At 38.0% G+C, this 24,022-nt stretch overlaps 1 protein-coding gene across 1 annotated transcript; it reads right to left on the bottom strand.

Moving 5' to 3' along the window:
* Positions 1-470: 470 nt before the first annotated feature.
* LOC131775971 (alpha-1,6-mannosylglycoprotein 6-beta-N-acetylglucosaminyltransferase A-like) lies at positions 471-22,352 on the bottom strand. The gene is made up of 22 exons (XM_066160011.1): positions 22,269-22,352; positions 19,389-19,520; positions 19,025-19,096; positions 16,694-16,768; positions 15,539-15,572; positions 13,330-13,461; positions 9,805-9,887; positions 9,286-9,378; positions 8,677-8,751; positions 7,671-7,829; positions 7,300-7,460; positions 6,718-6,849; positions 5,576-5,712; positions 4,833-4,957; positions 4,369-4,440; positions 3,752-3,844; positions 3,214-3,297; positions 2,234-2,293; positions 1,823-1,939; positions 1,249-1,323; positions 988-1,142; positions 471-666 (listed from the first exon to the last, which is right to left on the bottom strand). The coding sequence occupies exons 1-22, from the start codon at positions 22,350-22,352 to the stop codon at positions 471-473; spliced, it is 2,346 nt and encodes a 781-aa protein (XP_066016108.1).
* Between the last annotated feature and the right edge of the window lie 1,670 nt (positions 22,353-24,022).

The following is a 24,022-nucleotide window of genomic DNA, read 5'->3' as shown; positions in this document are numbered from 1 at the left end:
TTTAAATCAAGTATTTTCTCTATATAAAAAAAGTTTACTAAGCCATTGCAAACAAATTGTAAGATTTTTAATATATGTATTTTTTAATTTTTTAACAGATGCAATGCTTTATAATAAAAAAATTACTGATTACCCTTGATTTGCCATCTTTCTTTTATCTTTAACAAATAATATATACGCTACCAGTACTCCGTGACTTATTTTCATGTGTGTTTGTTTATAACTCGTGTAAAGCAACTTAGTTTAGACAGCCTGTAATCACACCACCTAGTGATTACAACGTTAGCAAACGCGCAGACATTGGACCACTGTTTTAACTGGGGAGAGATTTTTCAGGATTATTTTCTCCCGTTTCAAAAGAGTAAGAGTCGGATCAGATAAACGACGCTGACACGGTCTCCTTTTGCAACAAAATCGCGGCTTTAAATAATCATGGCTGTTATTTATGGCTAACGATTTCTACAGGTTCTTCAGCACGTTTCGCATAAAGCGACTTGTTCTTTGCGATATGAGCGGCAAGGGCAGACACGGACAACACCAGGCCTGGCTGCTCGGCAGCTGAATAACAATGGCTGAGTCTGAAGTACACAGCTGCTGTCTGTTGTGTTTATTGACGGTGCCAAGATGCTCTCTCGGTGAAAGGTTGATTTACAATCAAATCCAGAACTAACGAAGGTGAAAAATAAAGTGAGTGATTCTCATGATACCCAAATTTAGTCAGTTAGAACACTTGCAGCGAAATTCAAGGGAATATTATTGATACTACAATAAAAAGAAAAAGAAAAAAAATGTGTGGCTTGTTTCCTGCATGCATTGACTAAAAAGTAGTTGAATGGACGCATTCAAAAAGTCTTTCATAAAAAATCTAAAAGAGTCATTCATAGTTTGATCTGTTATTTAGCCTACTTTGCGTTACACATGCTTAGGTTACATCAAGACCAATTTTAAAATATCTTACTGACTTCGTTGTAAGGTGTCGATTTTTACCTTTCAAGAACTTCCTCCACGTTTAAAGAGAGGAAGAACTTCGGCTCACAGATCAGCTGTTTTCTAAGGCAGATCGCGATGCACGACTGACCCTTCCCTCCCACAAAAATTTTTAATTCACTCAAAGGCGGCCAATTGGTAGGCTTGCAAAAATCCTGGTTAGATATGAAGAGAAAGTAAATTTAGAAACTGCGTTATCAAAACATCGTGACCGTTTCGTCTCTACACGGTACAGAAGAGATGATATATTAAATGTTTTACCTGTTTTTCCACATACGCATTTACTCTCTCCAACATACCAACATGAGTAAATTCGTAAGGTAAGTGAGGCACACCCTAGAATAGAAACGTTGGAGATACAAATTCCTTGTTGCTTTTCCAATCTACTCCAGTTATCCAGCTAGTGATATCCGTCTCTACTTCTTATATTTTTTAAGTAGGGTTATAATAAGTTTCTAATAAACTGTGGCTCTGCGTCAGTGAGGGAATTTAGTTTTATCAAGTGAGTCGGGTCATACTTGCAGGGTATGTCGCGACTGAACATTGATATTTTGGCTATTTTTTTTATTTATCGTTATTTTTTTATATTTTATCCTGTTCGCATGTATTGCATGCCATTAAAAGTGACGTTATGATCATGTGATTTTTTTACGCGACCGCGTGGTAAATAAAATGGATTAGTTAAGAAATACAATCTTATCTTTGTGGTGAAGCGTTTTACACAGCAGGGTAACTAACATATCACTTCAACAATGAATTTCGAATTCTTGGTCTGCATCTGAGTTTTAACACCAAGCAAAATTCTCACGTTACGTGAAAGGACAAACATAATTACCTTGGCGTTTCTAATGTCTCGGAGAGCTTCTTCAACCTCAGTCAAGTTTTTTATGTCAACAGTTTGTACGAAAGGTTTCCCAACGAAGACCTCGGCGTAAGGATTTTGAGACGTAATCTAAAATAGAAAGATATTAAATGAGCAGTTCAGTGTCTCCTCGAAACTTCAATTCAAGAGTAGTTCCTATGCATCTGCAGGGTATTTGGGAGTACACCTTCGCCGACTTAAATAAAAGAAAAGTCTTTTATGATCACAAACCCAACACCTACGCACTTTTCTGGGCTAATATTACTGTGCTGCAGATTGTAACTTCAAATTATCATTTAAGTTCTCAAATATTTGGTTCAATCTTAAGGTGTACTATACATGAGCTACTTGGAATTTAGAGTCCTTTAATGATGTCTGAATTACCTTTCTATCCATCGGTTTGCCACCAAAAAAGCCTGCGATACGGTCCAAGGGCGGAATATACTTATGGTGAAAAAAAAAATAAACATTCAATAATGAAATAAAGATATGAATACATAGATAAATAAAAACTGAAAAAGGGATTACAGTTCTCCCGATCTATGGATCCGGAAGGGGAGGGAAAAGACTTTCTTTGCAAAGTTAAAATGACTTCGAACCTTAACTTGCAGCAAGAATTACTAATGAATCCATGATTACGGACTAATTATTGTCTATCTTTGGGGGAGAAGGATGAGGGGAAACAGTCGTCGTCGACAGAGTATAAAAGGAGGACTATAGAAAATTATCTGCCACCGAGCCGCCAATGAGGGGGTGAGGGATGGGGTCGAGGGTCGGGGGTCGGAGATCGGGGATCGGGGGTCTGGGGCCGGAGAATTTTGTGTGACTATAGAAAATTGACTGCCAATTAACTGTCAATGTTGGGGAATTACAGGAATAAAACAGAGCCTTGTAGGGGCGATCGAGTGACTTTTATCGTCCCACAACCAATATCCTCCCCATCCCTCCCCCCCTTCTCTCTGAGGCGATAATAAATGCCCTGTGCCTTAGTGATAATATAACAAAGGCTACTTCCGAGTTGGGATTATGTCATGCACGATCTCTACACAAAGGTGTAGCAAAACAGTTTCATTTTCTTGTCCGTTTTCCCTTTTTTTTTTTTTTTTAGCTCGCACGCAATGTTTAGTTTTTCTTTGACCTTTTTTCAGTTACGAGGGCCTGAATAGGGTTTAAAACCGATAGCCGTTAGGCGTAAAAATTGACAAACTTTAAACGTTAGTCGTAAAAAAATTACCCTGTAAAAAGCTTCTGGTGACCGCAATGAAAAGATATGAACCATTAGCCGTTAATTTGGCCAAATTTTTAACCGTTAGCTATAAAAGCCATTATGCCATTGAGACGCCCAGTTACAAAATAGACATCACCTTGGGATTAATGAAAAAACAACCATTAGCCAAGGCCTCAAGGGCTGCTGGTCCTTCGAACGGTTCACCAAGACCTACAAATACCTTAAGGAGAAAAATCCAAAATAAATGAAGAAATAAGAAGAAAAAAAATCGTTTTAAGTTAAGACATTTGAAGGATTTTTAGTTTCCTTGTTTACGAAAATTTCATCAAAAGCGAATATGCGTTGTTAAAATTGCTTAAAAGGAATGGAAAACTACTAAAGAAGATTTTTTAATACCGAGGTGACAAGTAGACGAAACAAAGGAACTTAAAAAAGGGAATCATGCTCGCAAAAAACAAACAAGCAAACAAAAACAAAAATAGGAAAAAAAATAACGAGAGCTTCCTTCAAAACTAGGTAAGATCGTATAACTAAAAAATGATTACAAGAGCAAAAAAAAAACACTTAGTTGTTTTAATAGAAAATGTAATATAAAGTTGCATAAAAGAAACGCTATAATAAGTCTTTCATATCAGTTCCGCTGATTGTCGCTTTGTAACAAACTAAACACCTACCTTACTAGATTGCAAAAGATTCATAAGTGATGTGATATTGATTATCCCATGGTTAATGACATATTTAGGCACATCATGCTGTCGCTGTGTTTCCTACGAAATATCGCAAGTAAGAATAAAATCGAAAGGTCTTTAATTTGGTGTACAAGTCAGTATACCCAATTCCATCCCACAAACTTCACCTTCAAGGCGCGGCCTGATAAAATTTGATACGCATCGATATCAGAAGGATCTCCAGATGAAAAATACAAAACCATACTCGGGCGCGAATTTTCGTAAATGAGGTAGGAATACTATAAAAGTTATAATTAAAAATCGAAGATGGATTAAACTGACATTACTTCTGTGAATGTTTAATCAGATACGAAACTAAAACCAGTCATCTTCCGGCTCTGACGAAGGACTAACGCTCGAAACGTCAGCTTTAAAACTCTTTACGGTGGCCAATTTACCTTACCAACTCAGTTAATAATACTTAATTACCCTGTTAGAACTAATAATAACTTGGCAACAAGCGTTTTTCTTGGTGGTCCCCCAATAAGGATGTTTCAAAGCGCTAGTGATCCACTTTGGCTGGGGCCTGAGCTTACAAAGTTCTTGACTCAAATATTACTTACCTTCGTTCCACCCAACGTAGCGTGAACCTCGTTGAGGTATTTTTTCACTGTGTCGATGTAGTTAGCACGACCCTGACGATTACAGGATAACGCGTGACATGAGTACTGAATGAGTTTTTAGAAATGGACAATGTATATGGTTCGCTAAAGGTGTCTGAATGGAAAACAATCGTCTACAGAAGAAAAGTTTTTGTGTCGGACTAAAAATCCTAGTGTTAGATTCTAACTAAGGAAGTGAAGTGAGAGTAGAAGACCTCAATGGAATCGAAATGATGGAATTTACAGGTAGGATTATGACGGATACGTTGCGTCTCAATCGACCCATCAGACAGCGCTATCTGTTGGATTGTCGTAGACATAAGACACGTCGGGCCATCCTCGCTGCGTTCACTGCACTGATATTTAACCATTCGTCGCCACTCGAAGCTAGAATAGTTGCTTTTAAAAATTTTCGTGGGGCTCACCTTCCAAAACGCTGGAACCTTTCCATATACTAAGGCTCGATTATTTGGCTTATTTCGACTAATGTTATTTTCTTGAGCTCTTGACGGAACAGCAAAACCCAGGAAGGAATTGTCAGGACTATGTGCTACAAACGAAAAAGACATATCATTGTTTCTCCAGCTTAACAATTAGGCCTAAGTTTTCCGACAGCTGAGTAAAGGGAATAAGCTCCTAAAGAAACAGCAGTACTGCATCTTGTTTTTTTGTTTGTTTGTTTGTTTGTTTTTGTTTTGTTTTGTCTTTTTTTTTTTTGGGGGGGGGGGAGGGGGGTATAACAAGGCGATTTTGTTTGATCGAATGAGTAGGTGATGTAAATTGCCCTCCGTAAAGATTCTCCAAAGCTGACGTTTCGAGCGTCAGCCCTTCTCAGAGCGAATGCTGACGAAAGGGCTAACATTCGAAACGCTGATTTTCACTAGAAACTCATTACGTTGGCCAATTAACGTTGTCAACTCAGTTCTTCTCGTCCGTTTCTTTTCAAAATTCGCTTTCTTGGTCTAAAAATAGAGAGATCAAAAATCTTCAACCAATATTTGACTATTTACCTTTAATTTGGAAGTTTGTCATGTACAACCAGTGCTAGTTATCAAACCAGCGTGTTGCGCTTCCCTCGAGGTAAAGGTAATTTTTTCCCTTTCGGGGCAATGTTATGCTTTCTAGACTTTGTGAAAATTTGAAAATTCTGTTATGAGTTGATACTTACGGAACATAGTCATAAACTGTGCGAGGTGAAGGTCCAGATCTCCCCACCCAGATCTCCCTCCAGGAATTTCCCACTTGTAACGTTTATAGTTAAATTCCGCGTCTGTTCCAAACGAATCTAAGACACGTAATTTGCACCTGCAGAACGAAATGTAAGTTAACCATCGTCATCTTCTTTTGAACTAAACAATGAATTTTAATCGTCAACGAAACAGATAAATAGTACAGATTAAAAAGTAATTAAAGGAAACTTAAATTGTGACGAGAATCGTTAATATTATCATGATGGCATTTTGTCGAATGTTGTATTTTTCATGAACTTAAGAATAACGCGAGTCCCGGCTCGAACCCGTTCTTATCTCTGAATTTAAGTTTTAAGCTTCTACAACAACAACAGTCGGTAGATTTGAGGGCTTCTCTATGTCTTTGAAAGCGGTCGACCCGTTTGCCTGTTTCTTTATTTGATTGTCTACTTGTTAATCAGTATGGTATCGTCTGTGTCTTTGTCTGTATGCCTGTCAGTCTGTTGTTTGTCTTTCTGTTCGTCTGTCGATCTGTCTGTCAATCATTATACCTCTCTCTCTCTGTTCGTCTTTTTGACTGTCTCTTGATCTTTGTCTTTCTGTCTGTCCATCTGGCTGTCTATTTTTCTGCCTCTCTGTCTGTGTCACTTTTTGCTTATTTGCCTGTGTGTCCGTCTTTCTCCTTGTCTGTTTGCCTCTCTGTTCGTTTAGTTATTTGTTTTATGAGCCTCTTTTTCTGTCTGTCTTTTTGCCTGAGTGTCCGTCTGCCTCCTTATCTGATAGTCTCTTTGTATTTCTGTTTGTCTACCTCTCTCTCTGTCTGTCTTTTTGCCTGAGTGTTCGTCTGTGTTCTTATCTGTTGGTCTCTCTCCCTTTTTGTTTGTCTGCCGGTCTGTCTTTCTGTCTGTTTACATTTTTGTTTCTCCCTTAACTGTCTACCAGTTCTTCCCTTACGTGTGTTGGGCTGTCTTTTTATAAATATCTCCACTTTATTGTTGTTGCTCTTATTGCTCTTGTTGCTGTTGTTGTCGTTGTTGTCGCTGAGGTGGCATTTTTGTTTTCAACAGCTTGATTGTTGTTTCGTGCATGACCCATGCAGATTTATCGAGAACATACTCACTTGTATCGCGAATAATCTGGTCCAGTGTGTCCAGCTATGGCATTCACTCCCAAAATGTCAGTGAAAATGAGATCAGATTCATTCTGCAGTTTTTGGCGCGCACAACCATCTAAAGCCGGAGCAACCAAGAGGCTAAAAAATAAAAACTATAAACTCAGTACCTATTTAAAATCTTCTTTCGTGCACGAGTAGGTTTATAATAAATGAACAAGAAACTAAATGGCAGCAAAAAACAGAAATCAGTTCAAATAATTGTAACTCGTCGTAACGATGAAAAATGGCTTAGAAAAACTCATATCAGTCGCACTTGGCGTTCTTGGAAACTATTCAACCTAGTTAATCCTTAAATCAAAATTGAACTTCTCTTTACATTTATCCTGACTATTAAATGTGAGAATAGTTGGGAAAATCAAATTCATAACGTGCGCTAAAAATCGGTTAAAATCTTTCGCAAACTGTTAAATCAAATGCTGTTAAGCCTGCAGATGAAATCATAAAAAAGAGATGTATCGTACTGATTTCCGCTTTGGTAGAAACTAATAAGACAATGAGAGGCCTGTGAAATCAATAACGTTTTATTACCTTTGAACTTCTTCTTTCATAAGACCGATTTCTAGCTTGTGGCCTAAAATATACAAGGCACTTATAAGGTCAGACCACTGAACCAGTTCCCCTAAAGGGCCTCCCTTGAAGGCCCTGTCCAGAAACTTGTTCACCTCTATTGCTGCCATGTAAACCAAAATCTATCAAAAGAATAAAAGATTTTCCTTTCACGCTTAAGAAATCACGACAGATTTGTTGTAAATTTATTAGAAGTTTATTTGAATGAATCTAAACATCAAATTTCCAATTGCAACTATTGTTGTAATTTGGTGGTCCCGGGTTCAAACTCTCAATATCTATCCACACCTAAAAGCATTTCGCGTTTGGAAAATGGCAGTAGACTCTTATACTTTTTTTCTTCTTCGGCCATGTAAGTTCACCCTCGATCCTAGTTCTTCGACAGCCTTTATCCAATGCGGAAAAATTTCCTGGATTCTCTTCCTCATCCAAGAATATTTGGGTCTTTCAAACTTTTCAAGCAGTGCTGATAGATTTGTTTGTATAGTGGCCTGAAAACATAAAATAATAATTCAGAAAATATTTGATTCGCAACCAATTATAATTCTTTGATCAACACACATTTCCAATCTCTTTATTTCACCATGAATTTAAAAGAACGATGCAAGTTTGAGGATAAGAGAATTCTCTTCTGGATTTGTTTAAAAACATAGAGGGTCGTTTATTTACACGAAGTCTAACCCAAACCAGGGTTTTACGCAATCAGTGGGCCTCAGGCTTTCTCTATCAGAGATTTGTTTTAATGAAATAAATGTCCTTCCATTCGGCCTTCTTGACGCTGTTCACCAATTTAAATGTTCAGATAAAAGGTCCAGCTAAATTAAGGATTGTTTAGGACGCGGTTTTGTTAAAAACGACGGTTAAACTTTCTTTAAATTATAAGACCTGAGAGGCTATGCATTACGGTAATAGAGTGTATTTCTTCGAAAAGACAACAGTCAGTAGGTAGGGCTAAGCGAAGTTATAGTGAACTTTGTGTGGGGTCTGTCTCTAGGACCTTAAAAAGCTGACCCTTTCTAGGAAAGCCTCCTTTATTTTTTTAGTAGGCTTGAATTTTCTAGTCATTTCAACCTCAGAGAAACAAATTTATATTGCAAATTTTGAGTAGATATATTTTAAGAAACAGTTATGCTACTAAAAATGTATTCCGGTCTAAAAAGATAAAAAGATACCGTCCTCAAGATTCTAGATAGAAGTATTCCTTGTTGAAGATTTTTAAAGACTTCAGACCTCAGAGACCCATACCCTGGCCAGCCTGTTTAGTCCAAATAAGGGAGTGCCTTTCGACCTCACGGCTGATACAATTCCAACACCTTTGATCAATGTAAGAGCCATTACCTTTTGCCATTCTCTTTCAACACTGTATGGGTTTTCGTCCAGTCGCCATGGTAACACGGGACACCAAGCTTGAACCTAAATGATGAAGACAATTTGAACGAAAAGCAAGTCTTTCGTTTAATATCAAATGGCAAGATAGGAGCAGCGCCAAGAGATGGAAAATCTCTTGAAAAAGCTCAGTTACTTTCGATTCAGTTAAGGCAGAAATACGGGAATGATTGAATAGCTTCTAATGGAAGACAGTGACAAGTATACGAGTGTATTTTAGAAAAACCAGGCGAAAGGCTGACCCTCAAGTGGATACCGACGGTCTCTTCGTACGAATAAGTTGTGACGGCTTCCGACAACTTTCCAAAGTTTCGTATGATAGTAATGGAATCAGAAAAGATGGACATAGGATACAGTGATACAACACACTTAGGTTTTCATTATCTCTTGCATAGGTTCTTTTTCTTTTGGCCTGAAAACGTCCCACTGATGCAAATTCAAAATCTTGATGATTTTTTGTTTTTTGTTTTTTTTACCTTTACCCTGGACTTTACTCGGTAAAAAAAACTTGTATTGTACTTTCCTTAAGAGAATTTTCTCACGTTCCAGTCTTAGCCTTACCTCACTTAGATACTGAATAACAGAGCACAGACTGCTAGGATCCACCTTATGCTTTTCCCCATGACATTTCTGGTCCCATGTTTTGTTAAATTCCTGTACAGACGAGACAAATGGAAACAGGAAATGTTCTTCAAGGGACGAACATCAGACAAGCGTCACAGTAAGTTTTGCCACTAGCTATGTGAATAGCCGGAATAGGAGCTTTTCAACGAAGCAGCGTGACAGCAAATCAAAATAATGACACGTTGTAAATCATAGGGAGCCGATCAGAGTTCATAGTTCATGCTTGAAATCGGCGTAAGAATGCGAAACCGTGACTGTTTTAGGCGCAAATGGTTATAATTTTGCTTCCTATTCTTTTAGACGCTGGATCAGTCGCCGAGTACCGTGGAACCGCAAGACCAGCTCAATTATGGATCACTTTTCGAGTACACAAGATTGGCCATCCGCCTTTCCCTCTTAGGACGGAGTAGAGTTCTTTGACATCTCTATTTTATAACCTTATTAAACATGGCATACCTTAATTTTCCAATGGCATAAAGGGAACAAAGGATCATCTGGTACGTGACACTTCTCCCCTTCATCACTGGGAATAGTTAGCACTAAGAAAAGGATTTCAAAATGTTAGCAATAATTAAAAAATTGATCATTATATTAACCAATCGGCTGAGCCAAACATGAGTCTATATATGGTTGAATAATCCGAGCTCAGCCTTGGAACAATCACATGCAAGCAAAGTTATTCAATCATGGTAATTATAACATGAATAAGACACAACAAACGCTCTTATTTGTCAAGAATCTATCGTACTTCTACCCGTGAACTTAGAGAAAACAGAAACATCTTCGTGTCCTGTCAAATGGCGCCATACGGGGCGAGTTTTCAGATTCCAATTTGTTAAAGATCTTTGGCTTGGAGTAATCGAAGAGGATACTTTAAACGCCAAAAACAACGACAAAAATTTCACTTTTCAAACATTATCACATTTTCTATTCAAAATGCAGTTTAACTAGCTGGTTGGTCCATGTTAAGCCTTTATTTCGCAAACTTTTCTCACAAATAAGATATCTTAAAGTTCCCATTTAACCAGGTGGACCATCAGACATGGTTTGATGCTACTCTGGTTGAAAGATTTAAAGAATGTGACTGAGAAATTACGGTTCAAAGACCCAACGTTTCGACACTCCTGTCTAGTACCTTCATCAGGGGTGATCTAAACGCTGCGAAAAGAGGTCCTTTTATAAGTTCACCAATCGCTGCAATTTTTTGTGACGAGGTGTAACTAGGCGTCAGGAAGTAAGCCGCTATCATCACGATTTAAAGGAGCGTGGGCGGAGTTGATATGCCAAGCTTCCAAACAGAGGCGCTGGTGGTAACGTCGATTAGTGGTGATAATTTTAGAATTATCCCACCCAATTGTATGGTTGGTTAGGCATGTGTGCTCCGACAAAGCTGAATTTTCATTTTTGGAAAAGAAGACCGCTTTCTGATGCTCTTTCAAAAGTGCACCAAACTGACGTTTGGTCTGTCCGATATAGTCGTGATCATAGTCATTACACGGAAATAGAATGAATAGCGTCGGTTTGTTGTTCTTTGTGACAGGATCCTTAGGTTTGGAAAAAAAAAGCCCCAAAGTCTGAAGAGCATTTTTGAGCAACTTTAACGTTGTGGCTATTCAAAATTCTTTTGATGGGTTCCGTAACACCCTAAACGTAAGGAATAACAGCCAAACTAGTCGCTGGTTCCCTCTCATCAGGAGTGCTACTAGTTGTAACTGGCTTTTCGCAGTTACGGTTTTTTTGGTATAATCATTCGCTTTAAGACATTAAAAACATATTTTCTCCCCTAAGCCTTTGAATCAAGTGAAGATGGTAGACAGTCAGCCCTCCTGAGTAAAGTTTTAGCAATAGACTTTTTTATGGCAAATAGGGTAGTGAAAGTTGAAAGCGAGGTATTTGTCGGTATGGGTAGGTTTACGGTAAACACTTGTCTCTAAATTCCCCTGTTCACCTCTGTACACATTTAAATCAGGAAATGACATATGTCTATCTTTTTACGCTCAAGGGTGAATTGGACAGACGGCCCCACTGAAATCAAATGCGATGGGAGGCGCATCGCTTCATTTCCGAATTGTTTCCAGAAAAAGGATTTAACCGGTGAAGTGGCTAAGGCCCACGTCTTCCATAACCATATTGGCAATGACAGCAGAGACGGGCGAACCCGTAGCTGTACCAAAAACCTGTTGAAAGTAATTGCCGTTATATGCAAATTGCGTGGTTTTGGGGCAAAAAGAAAGCAGAAGAATAATGTCCCCCACAGGCAAAGAAAGTCTTTGTCCTAGGGAAGCATCTTCTCTGAGTCTCTCCTCTGCAACTTTAACGGCAAGATCAACTCGGATTATAGTGAAGAGCGAAACAACGTCGAATGATACCAGTTCTTCGCAAGCGTTAAGTGTTTTATCTTCTATGAAATCGGCAAATTCGCAGGAAAGCAACCTTTTAATTGCTGTTGTTGGTCTGGGCGATAGCACTACCAAAGAATCAATGGCCGCGTTTGGTGTTTGTCACTCCCAGCGAATGATTTATTTTGTCTTGTGATTCCTAATTTGCAAAGCTTGTAAAGATCAGTAGGTTATATTATATTTGCTTTCTGATTCGATTACCCTGCTTAATGTCCAATCAGTATGCTTTTAAGAGGTTTCATATAATTAATTCTTTTTTTCGAACAGTATGCTCTGAAACAACTAGAAATGGATTTGCGGTTGTCGTCAAGTAACTGCGAAATTATTTTATGTTGTTTTTCTTTCAATTGAACTACTGTTGTATTTTATGTTTCTATCCAATTAAGTTCGCGTTTTCGCGTGAGGTTGTGTAAGAATTACATAACGCCAGTAACGTTTTATTTCTTGCTAGTATAAAGCGTTGTTTCCATTAGATAATTTTCGCTGCTAATTGATTTCAACTAAGTCGGTCGTTTTGTTATTTTTTGCTAGCGCCGTGTTACCTTTATTTAAGAGTCTTTTTACCGCACCTGCGGTAAAAAGACTCTTACGCCTCAAATTGTAAGTTCGTTTGTATATCCTTATTGTTGTTACATCACATTTATACATCTACGCATCTTTACATCTAAATGTTTGTCTATCTGGAAGTTAGATGTAGTATGGTGCAAGGGTTTGATCGTGGCATCCAAATATCGAGAAACAAATGAAACCTCGAGGCCGCCTGTATGCAGATCAGATTCGCTGGACTTTGCCCAATCACGTTTCAATACGTTTTTGACAACTTGCATTCCATATTCCACACGCAGAGGGCAAACACTAGACAGAAGACCTTCGATCAAAGAGCTTGCATTGTTATTCCCAAGTGAAAACTTTCGAAATACGACCCTTCTATCTTCCTTTTATGGAAGGAAAGAGACCGCGCATTATATCTTTCCTAAGATTTCGTGGCGATAAAATTTAGCTTCGGTTTTGCTTTTAACAGCAGGAATAGCAGTTTAATTTTGCTTATAATGATTCAGATAGGTGTCTAGATAAACCGGAAAATCATTCACATGAAATGTCCCACCGCTACCCAGCCATCTCGACAAAATTACTCTTGCATTCGTGGCATGCCTATAATTTCTTTTGGAAATGAGGTTAAAACACTGTTGTATGATTTTAAGTATCTTATGACATCTTCATGTTCTAAGTGGCCGTGTTCAAATTATATTCCCAATGCCCTTCAAATGTAGAAAAAACTGTAAGATGCTTAGCTATCTACAAAGTCAAGAATGAGGAAGAAAGTATTAGTTGCTAGTTTAAGCGTAGTTTATATCAATCATCTTTAAATGACCAGAAAGCTCCTCCTGTATGATGGCTGTGGCCTTTTAATTAAAAAATATCATTTTAACGTCTTTTTAAGAGTGTATTAAGGGCCAAGAGTCTATCAGTGGTTTCACCGCCACAGTTTTTACTGTCACTCTCTCTAACAAAGACTTTATTTACTTACTGACAATCTACAATCTCTCAATGAGACAAGGATTGGATTCAAGTCCTGACTCACCTTTGTCACTAATTGTGCGAATAAGTCTCTCATGGAGAAACCTCGCGGTTGACTTTGGTCTATTACTCACAACTACGCCAATAGTTTTATCTGCATCTGCATTTAACGCTACATAGACGATTATCATTTGCACTGTAAAGGAAAACAAAGTAAATCCCAGCCAGATCAAAAGAACAGTCCGTCTGGAAAAACAAGGTTCCATTTTCATCAGCTTTGATAAAGCCGATGTGCAAGCTAACTGTGAGAGGTTACAAGCTGCTATAGTTATTTGACCGAGGCTAAAAATTTTTTGGTGAATATATTATAATCTCCATGGGTTTCAACTTTTGAATATATATTTCCAATAAATTTGAAATTATCGTTATGAAAAAGTACTGATTATTCTCTTCCTGGCATGTTGAAACTCCGATTTTCAAAAGCTGAACTGATTTTGTGGCTGAGTTCTTCTCAAATCTAATTTATATTCTGAATAAAAAACAAAAAATTAAAAAAGAAAACGTTAATTTGGTATGAGTAAAATGCCCTAAGGTCTAAGATTTAAAAAAGGTAAAAGTTGTATTCAAGAAGAATATGTTTGAGGCAGAGGTGTTGATTAAATATTTCTTAAGATTGAGTATTACCATGGTTAAGGAATAAAAAAGGGTCAAACTCTAGATTGAATATGGCCACTCTTTGCATGTTTTTTAAACTACGTTTGGAGATTTCACACAGCAGTTGGAATAATTTTAAAACTGATTTGAATAAAAAAAATCTCTGAATGAAATTGATTTTGCTCTAAAACGCTCTTCTTTAGGGTTAAATTACGCAAATTGTTCTAAATGTTTAATATTACCAGCCTAAGCAGTAATAGTTATCGATCATTTTAGAGATACCTGAAATTGTTACGATATCTGGCAGACTTTGCTGTACCGTGCGCAACAACGTTCCCAATCAGAGCTGTTAGGCTAAGTCGTGAGTGAATATTGATCCCTACCGCGGGGCATTGATTGTGCACAAATAGTAAGAAGTAAGATCGATTTACACCTCAGTCATCTTTCAAACAAAAAATCGGCAGTCTTCCTTCAAATCTCCTTTTCAAAAAACCCTAAAGATTAAGAATCAAAAAGATTAAAGCAGTACATAAAAAGAACACGTTTGAGACAGAGGTGTTGATCAAATGATTCTTAAAATTAAGCATTACCATGGTTAAGAAAAATGTTGTAAATATGACCATTCTATGCGTGTACTTAAAACTGCTATTGGAGGTTGCACAAAGCAGGTAGAGTAATAATCAGACAAAGAGAAGCTCCGACTGATTTAGTTTTGTTCAAATTGCTCTTTTCTTGGACCGAAAATTAATCTTGTATCAATCAAAATTGTTCTAAATGTGCAATGTTGCCAAGATATGCATGCGGTTAAGAAAGGTTTATCTTATTGAATCTAAAATGGTCACGATATCTTGCAGATTTTGGGAAAAAGGTCCTAGTCAAAGCTGTGGTATTCAAGTCTCAAACGATACGATTCGTCAGTTGAGGTTTAGTGGTAAATATCGTTCCGAATGGCGGGCATGAACTGTATGCAATTCCTTAGGTAAAAATCGATTTACACCGCATTCGCTTTTCAAACAAAACTGTGGAATTTTTTCTTTAAATCCCCTTTCCTAAGCTATTACGAGCGCAATCCTCTTTTAGGGTCATGTTGTAAAGGTACTCACGGCTTCGTTTTATCTCGGGAATAATTATACATATACCTCACGAATTACTTTAGTGTCTGAGAGCAAATAGACTCCGAGTAGAAAGTCGAAAAAAGACAACTTTTCGTCCCATGATTTTATTAGTCAGAGATCCTGCTAGGATGCCAGCCAAAGATAGCGTCCATAAATTCTATAAGATTGAGTCTCCCTTGTTTCAGGAGAGTAATCGTCCGATGCACCAGTGAAACCCCATAGTGATATGGCTGACACGGTCCTCTTTTCCGATAGCATCACACCTTGGATGATTATAAGCCTTCTTCAAAGTCTTGAAATCCAAAGAAATTTTCCGTATTCGTCAGCACGTCTCGCATAATGCAACTTGTTCCTTGCAATATGAACGACACGGGCAAACACGGACTACTCTGGGCCAGGCTGCTAGGCAGCTGAACAACAATGGTTAGGTCTGTAGTACACAGCTGCTGTCTGTTGTGTTTATTGACGGTACCCAGATACTCTCTTGGTGAAATGTTGACTTACAATCAAATCCAGAACCAAAGAATGGTGAAAAATTCTTACATCAAAAAAAAATTCATTCAATCAGAACCTTAATTTGCATCAAATTTCGACGGAATATGTATAGGTAATCATTTTTTCAAAGACTAACAAAATTGCACCAGATTACAGGGTGAGCAAAATTTGTGGTCTTTGAAAAAAATTAACGAGTTCTCATTTATTCTAAATTGCACGAGAAAAATCATGTGATAATAATGTACATGGAAAAATACGAGACAGGACGGAAAACGCGTGGACTGTAAGTACCTCCCGTTGTCCCATACAAAGCCTTAGAAAACTTTTCTAAGGCTTTGTATGGAACAACGGGAGGTACTTACAGTGCATGCATTATCCGTCCTGTCATGTAATTGTGCAGAAGCAAAGCGCGCGCATCAAATGCAAAAATAATTTATTCAAATCGTGTGTTCGGTCAAAACAACCGCAAACGATCGAAACAATAATTCACAATGATATTTGCTCATCCTTAAAGGGCAAAAAAGTTCAGAGTCCGGCTTAACAGTTCAAGGATTTGTTCAGTCTGTGTCCGAATCACTTTCGATGAAATGGAATCGTTGTTTGCGAGGTTTAACCATGTTTGTTTTTAATTTCGTCGTAGAATCGCTCGAGCAGAGTATTAAGGTAAGACGGCTCGTAAATCTTCGATTTGCTTGGCAATCCCCTTCTCTGAACACTACTTTTTCCAAACCGATAACCAAAAAAAACAGTGCTTTTTATGGTGTTTTCGTTGTTAGAGCTGTTTTTCAGTCGCGGTGGCGATAGAAAACCTACTTAAAACGCCGGCCATTGTTTCGCTCGCAAATTTTCAGCGTAGCCAAATGTTGCGACATCCAAGATTGACATTTGATTGGCTATCTATGAGTTTCTTTGATTATTGACCTATCAGAATGTCCGGTTTGTTACTTCTTTGCACTGAATCAACCCTCTTCCACATTGAATTACCTGAAAACTGCATTTATCTTAACCAATCAGAACTGAGTAATTTTCATCCAATTCGTAGGCTTGCAAAACTCCCAGTTAAAAATAGAAAGAAGGGAACGTATTTACACATCATTCTTCATATCTGGTGCTGGTGATCATTTTGCCACTTTCTATGAAACAGATTAGATGCCATAGTGTTACCTGATTTTCAACATATGCATTTACTCTTTCCAACATACCAACATGAGTAAATTCGTAAGGTACATGAGGCTCACCCTAAAATAGAAAAGAAATAAGTTAGCAATATAGATTCCTCGTTATATTTCCAGTCTACCTCGTATATCCGTCTGGTGATGTCTGTCTCAGCCTCTTCAATTTGATAAAAGGGGTAAGTTTCTAAAAAAACTGTGGTATTGCGTCGAAGACGTGAATTACGAGACGATTTGGTCTTGTCAACTGAGTTGATAACGTAATTTGGCCATTGTCATTAGACATAGCTTTAGAAACCCTTTTCGATATAAATGAACTTCCAGAGTTGTAAACAACGTGATATCAAGAAGTGCGAAGGGGTTGGTAACCTCTGACGACTTTTATCGTGTTCCAACATTTGAAACCGTCAAAATACACAGAGGATATTACATAGCCGCTCGGGGATACGAATTTTTATCTTCTCGTGCTGAAAGTATCTCTCACGAGTGAGCTTCGCTTACTCGTTAGAGATACTTTCAGCACGAGAAGATAAAATTCATATCCCCAAGCGGCCATGTAATGTTCTGTTTATTTTATAGATGCTGATGAAATTTCATGTTAGTAACCATGGCAACACCAATATCCTTACACGTAAAATATAAAAATAGTATCTTCACTGCGCACCGTGAAGATATGATTTTTAAGTAAAAGGAAAAAATCCTGGTGTTTCATCAGTATCTAAATAATAAAATGTGTTCTCCAATATGGATTAATTAGGCATTCGAGTCAGGCTACCGGTGGCCATGTCTAAGAGAGGATAGTCCTCTTGTCAAGACGTGATGGAATTTTTTCGCCCCAAGCATGGACTCCTATTGAATCCCATTTCCAGTATCTGTTGAATCATTTCCTTAAATTTTCAAATATTTAACAATTATTAGCCGAAGGCGAAGTAAATATTGTTGAATAATTCCCTCGAATTCTTCTCAATAGTATGCACTTCCCCTTCGGCGAATAATTTTCTTATCATGCTTGCTCAGGTGCTTTCGAATTCTACCGAAAAAATCTTTTAGTTCTTGAGATCATTCTATTAAAATTGTTTTTAATCTAGTTATCATTTTTAATCGAGCTCTCGTTTTTATTAAAATGATTGCTCGTATCGGGATAAGCAGCCAGTTTCCACAAAAAATCAAAAGGTTTACCTAATTCAATTAGCAAAAGCATCATATATTCCTTTTGAAAAGTTTTTCGCCAGACTTAGTACAATCTTTTTTGCTCCTCAAAAGTAAATTTTCCTCCATCGCATTTATCACTTCCTGGGTAACTTTCACCTCGCGCGAGGTGATTATAGTAATTGTTGGTTACGAAAATGATGTCAAAACTGAAAATCTGTCCGAAAAAAACCCTAAAAAAGGTCGACAAACTGGCAAAGATAGTTTTCTATAACGAGGCGACATGATGACGAGATATCCATCCTGTAAGAAAAAAAGGGAAACCTGAAAACTACGACCGAAAAAAAAATATAACAGGACAGAACAAAAACCTTAGTTGACCACATTTTGTTCTATAAAAAGAATAAGATTGCATAGAAGAAATGCAAAAAAATCTTAATCCGTTTGCATTGTAACAAATAATAACATCTACCTTAATAGTCTACAAAAGATTAAAGAACGATGTATAATTAAGTATCCCATGGTCAATCACATATTCGGGGACATCATTCTTCCGCTGTGTTTTCTGCGAAATATCACAAGCAGGAATAAGATAGGCTAGTGGACAGATGTTTTTGAGTGTATAAGTTGGTGTATCCAATTTCATCCCCTGAGCTTTCCTTTAAAGGAGGGACATAGTGAAATTTAATAGGCAATTTTTCCAAAAGAATTTAGTTTAAAAGAGTATCCACGTGAAAACGACAGAAAGGTGGCTAAGGTTTGAGATACTTTTTCTGTAAACGTGACTTGGTGGCGAGTGAATGAGGTTTCATGGGTAATACAGTCATTGTGTGTAGAAAGTAGAGCCGGGATTGCACTAATACTTGCTTTACTTCTCTGCGTGATTAATCAGTTATGAGACTAAAACCATAGAGTTGGTTTTTAAGAGACCCTGGAGCTGCGCCGGTGCAGGTTGTCGCAAGACAATTTGGAAACTCTTTACGGTGGCTAATCTGCACTATCAACTCAGTTGATAAAACCAACTTATCTTGTTATTAAACCAATCATGACTTGGCCACAAGCCTTTTTCTTGATCCCCAGGCTCAATCCCTACTGAGGATGTCTCACAGCGACCGCGATCCACATCAGCTGGGGCCTAAGCTTACTAATTTCATGACCCACTGGTATCACTTACGCTTGTTCCACCCAAAGTAGCGTGAACTTGTCTGAAGTGTTTTTTCATTGTGTCGATATAATCAGCATGATCCTGACAATAAAAAAAGAAGCCTGACGTGAGTATCTAAAAACCTCTTTGATGAATATCTTAAATAGTTGAAACTCGTAGCAGTAACTTTTGGCCAACAGTAAAAGAGTGAAAGAACTCTTTGGAATCGACTCGAAATTATGAGTTTCAATCGAAAAATTTTTCAGCGCTACCCGTTGGACTCACATAGATATAAAACGCGCTAGGGCATCCTCGCTGCCTTTGTTGATATTTAATAATCGGCCACAGCTCGCAGCAACAGTTAATTGTCAATTAAAATGTCAGCAATACTCACCCTCCAAAACTCTGGATCCTTTCCATAAACTAATGCTACCATTCGATCGTTAGGTTTCCTAAGACGAATAGGGGTTGTCTTGAGATTTCCGCGGAACGACAAAACCGAGGAAGGAGTTGTCAGGAATGCGTGCTGAAAAAGAATAAAAGAGACACAATACAGTTCCTGCAACTTGAAAAATGATGCATAAGCTTTCCAAGTTTGTCTTTTCCTTGGCCATCCTCTTCCTCTCATGAATATTTTTACAACTTCTAAGTGATATTCTTCTATCCTATTAAACAAAATGATAGTATTTGGTTCCCATCACTTTAAAAGTGACTTTAGGTTCAGTGACTCCTTTCCTGTTCTAAAACAGCTTCCTTGCACGATGACGTCATCTACTGAACCTTAACCTCAGAGACTCATCTACTCTAAAATTATCAAGAATCTCTGCTACTTTCCTTTTTTTTTAACATGAGAGTATTCTTCTATTTTGAATTCAGTGTATAGGGAATACTATTCTATTAAAACTCACCGGTCCCTACGTGAAAGGCGATACTTGGGGGTGAAATTGGGTTTTTCGTATGCAACCAGAATAACAACGCCTCTTTTTCATTTTTTTTTTTTTTTTTTTTCGATTTAGGCTAAAATCCACCGAACATTGCAGACTTTTATTTTAAATTTCCCCACCAATCTTTGACATTTTTAGCCTAAATTTGGAAGTCCGTCATTTGCGAGTATCGTCAATCATTAAACCACCATATTGTGGCTTCCCTCGTGGTGAGGGAAATTTTTCTCACGAAGGGGTGCTGTTATACTGACTAAATATTGACGGAAAAAATGAAATTTCTGAAATAAATTGTTACTCACGATACATGGTCATAAACTGGGCAAGGTGAAGATTTAGATTTCCCCACCCGGATCTCCCTCCAGGAATTTCCCACTTGTAAAGTTTATAGTTAAATTCCGCGTTTGTTCCAAATGAATCTAAGACACGTAATTTACATCTGCGGTACGAAAAGCAAATACCAACTCGTTATTTTCTTTTGAACTGGAAAATGATTTGTTCTTTTCTTATCTTCAGTAAAAAGTGAAGATTAAGAAGCAATTGTGGGAAACTTGAATTACGTTAGTACCCATCAAGATGGTCCTGATGAAATTCTAGTAATTTTGTGTTTACCAGGCGCTACACGATTACCAGGTACTATTAAACCCCATCCCATCCCCGAACCATTTCGTCTGTCGGTCTACGTTCTCTCCACCTTTTTTGTTGTTGTTGATGTGGTGAGTTTTCCATTGGCCTTTTTACCGTTTATATATATATATATATAGGCCTTATTGCCTTATACAGATCACACACTGTGATTACAAGTTAATAATATACAAGCAAAAATATAACTATTTTCCTTTTTAGTTGTCTTTATTTCGTGTCATGGCTCAGCAATTCGGCCGTCTGCCTTGTTGCCGGAGTGGCTATGTTTTTTCCTCAAGAAATGTTTCTTCCAAGAAATGAAGATTCTTGTACGTAATATAGATTCCGTGTTAGGAAAATGTTTGGAAACTCTTGTACCTTTTTCCTTCTACGACCATGTAAGTTCCTCCTCGATCCTAGTTCTTTAACAGCCTTTATTTAGTGCGGCCAAATTCCTTTAATTCTCTGGCTTATCCAAGAAAATCGCTCTCCTTTAGATTTTTCAATAAGTACTTTTTGATTCGTTTGAATAATTGCCTGATAGTAAAAAATCTCTCAAAAAAAAAAAGCAAAAAAGTAAACAGGAAATATTCAGCCTGTTCAACACTTCCAACCCGAAGGAAAGCCTCTTCAAAAGTTCACAATAAGTCTCAATAGCAGGATGTTATCCTCGCTCTAAGACTTAAACCACATAAAGTAGACCACAACCTATTTAGCGCATATATCCCCTGTTTCAAAATAAAGGAGGGCCTCCCAACATTTGATTGACTACAAGTATATGAGCCATTATAACAGAGTTTTACCGGTTGTAAAGCGTATATTTTCTTTTCATCCGGCGCTCAGGTTTTACACGCAAACATTATCTCTGATAAAGTATAGTTTTTATCTTTAGAAAGTTGTTTAATTTTAGACAGCAATGCAAACATCCAAACTAATTACAAGAAGTATATTACTGACAGATTAAAATCATTCTGTGTCAAGTACAGATCAGAAAAACACATTTCAACATCTCACGGATAACCCTTCTTCTGAACTCAGTAATGGAGATGACGTGACTGGTGTTCAGGTAACAAATAAAGATTTTCACCAAGTCAAAACAGATCAGATAGCTCAGGCTGTTATCATAACAAAAATCTATTTGCAGCTGCCTCTAACGTTAGTGCAAGCGCTGGAATCAAGGTGATAAGGTAAGATGAAAAGTTGCATGCACCTTTTAAGAGCGTGCAAACTCTTAGTTTGATCGAATTCAGAACTAAACTTTCATGCTGTTTCTGTTTGTTATAGAAAGTAGTATTTCAGAGCCGGCACAAACAAAGGAGATCAAAATCTTTTGATAATATACTGCAGGAATATAATTTTCCTCTCGACCCTTGGAACATCGTACGCCGTCGACCCCAGGCTAAAATGCAGATTGAAACGCATTTTTACTAAACTTCAATAGTTTACATCTTAATACTATAAGCACAGTACATGTAGCGAATGAATGCTTACCTTTCTCAACTGAAGAATTCTGGGAGAAGTCAAGTAGGTTTATTTACCTACAGTGTAGACCTTTTGTTGTCTCTTCTTTAGAATCGTTATGAATATAATTTTCATTTTAACATTTTCATGATGAGTGGAATGTGGTAGTAGAGGGAGGAGCATACACTGAGTTTACCTGGTGACATCTGTATTAGTATGACAGGTATTGATAGATCAGTTATTCTAACCAAGATACTAGCGTACTTCCTTTTCTTATTCTCAAGATATGATTTTTCTGAACCACAATCTGGCAAGGATGTTTGCGATCGCATCATCAGTCCAATGAAAGTGGAAATTCGTAGATATTGCAATGAGGCCATAACATTTTGACAGCGGCTGAAATACACGAGCCATTGAAAGTGAGACAAGTGAAGGGATCATCGGCTGCTGTTTGCGAGATAAATAGTGACAGAAAGAAAGTAAGAATTAAGCCCATCGATAATTTTAACTTTTCCACAATGTTGCTTATGATTAGGATGGTCTCGTCTCTCAAAAGCCTATGAGGTTGGCAAGGACAAATTAATACTAGGGTCAAAGCTCTTCCTTGAGAAGTAAGGACCCGTTGTGTTAAGGGAAGTTGAGAATCATGGTTTCTTTGCCACAGCGCTACGAGCCATAAAACAGAATCCCAGTCACAGCGATAATAAAGAAGAAATGCTGTTTCACTGCCCAGAACAAGGACGCTGCTTTGAGTTCACTTCTTCAGAAGAACTCCAAGATCATATGCACCTCGGGGAGCACAACGGGAGAGAAGCATCAGAGAGCCTCCACGACGACCTTAGACAATATTTGCGAGACCTTGACTGGGCCATGAATTTTCCTCCCTTACACTTCAATCAAAGATAGCAACACTCGAAGTAACCGGCGAAGTTAAAAGTGAAGTGTGCAAGATGGGCTGGGCTCTTCACTGAGAAACCGCGAGGCAGTGGAACAAGATTCACCGAGAAAGTGAAAGAATATCTTTCAAGCAAGTTTCAAACCGATGAGAGACCAGGCAGAAAAGCCCATCCCGCGTAAGTTGCAGCAGAATTGAGAAAGACGAGAGAGGCCGTTGGGACAAGAAAATTCATCAGAAGTGAATGGCTGAGGAAGAACCAGGTTCAAAGCTACTTCTCGAGGCTTTTTGCTATGAAACGAAGAAAAGCCGCAATCTCAAAAGATCTAGAGTAGGATGCCAACGACGACGACGACGACGACGACGACGACGACGACGACGACGACGACGACGACGACGACGACGAAAGTCTCATCGAAGAAGGAAGCGGTTACCCTGAACACTGAGAAACAAGGAGAAAGGATGTAGCAGATATTATTTCAGAAATCTGTTATTTAGTCATTCAATATCATACGATGGGTACAATATATGCGATCATGTTAGCCACAACCCGTTAGGGAAGTTTAAAGTCACCTTGCTGAGGGAAATGTGAGCTTTTTATGAAATTGCTTTCAAAGCCAGAGATTTGGTGACCTTTAAAAAGGCCATCTTTACCCAAGAAACTAAATGACATGGTGACAGAATGCACATGTTTCCAGGAAATTTAAGATGACTGTTCCTAACTCTGTGCTTCGTTCCATTTCATGACATTCGGTACTAATTCGCTATCAGAAGTATATTTTGTGTGTTTTTTTTGCTACTAACAGTTGTAGGACGTGCCGGTCAATAATTAGCATAATCAAGTAACGCAATATCTGCTTAGCTGGTTTTGATGGTCGCAAGACAAGGTTAAATTTGTCGCGAACAACCTTGCGGACTGTAACAGCATAAAATATTTAATGATGGCAGCAAATTTTCGGAGAGGAGGGCCTGTTGATCGCATTTCGTGCGCTAAGCCCTAGTCGAAACTGCAAGAATTCTTGCAGAGTGTAAACGTGTTGTTTGGTAAATAACACTGTACACATAACGAACATGTATTTTAACTTGTTTGTGTGTCCCTTTAAGCTA

Source organism: Pocillopora verrucosa, chromosome 13 (assembly GCF_036669915.1).
Source record: "Pocillopora verrucosa isolate sample1 chromosome 13, ASM3666991v2, whole genome shotgun sequence".
NCBI classification, from domain to species: Eukaryota; Metazoa; Cnidaria; class Anthozoa; order Scleractinia; family Pocilloporidae; genus Pocillopora; species Pocillopora verrucosa.
Note: the sequence above shows the minus strand (reverse complement) of the source record. Positions and strands in the feature narration are given on the sequence as shown.

What these genes read in the sequence shown, in the direction of transcription:
- LOC131775971 (XM_066160011.1), bottom strand. Translation starts at nt 22,352, where the DNA reads ATGCGATCGCAAACATCCTTGCCAGATTGTGGTTCAGAAAAATCATAT. An exon ending in CTACGTTGGGTGGAACGAAG is followed by an intron (nt 3,845 to 4,368) that starts GTAAGTAATATT and finishes GATATTTCGTAG; the next exon opens with GAAACACAGCGACAGCATGA. An exon ending in GCAAACCGATGGATAGAAAG is followed by an intron (nt 1,940 to 2,233) that starts GTAATTCAGACA and finishes TTTCTATTTTAG; the next exon opens with ATTACGTCTCAAAATCCTTA.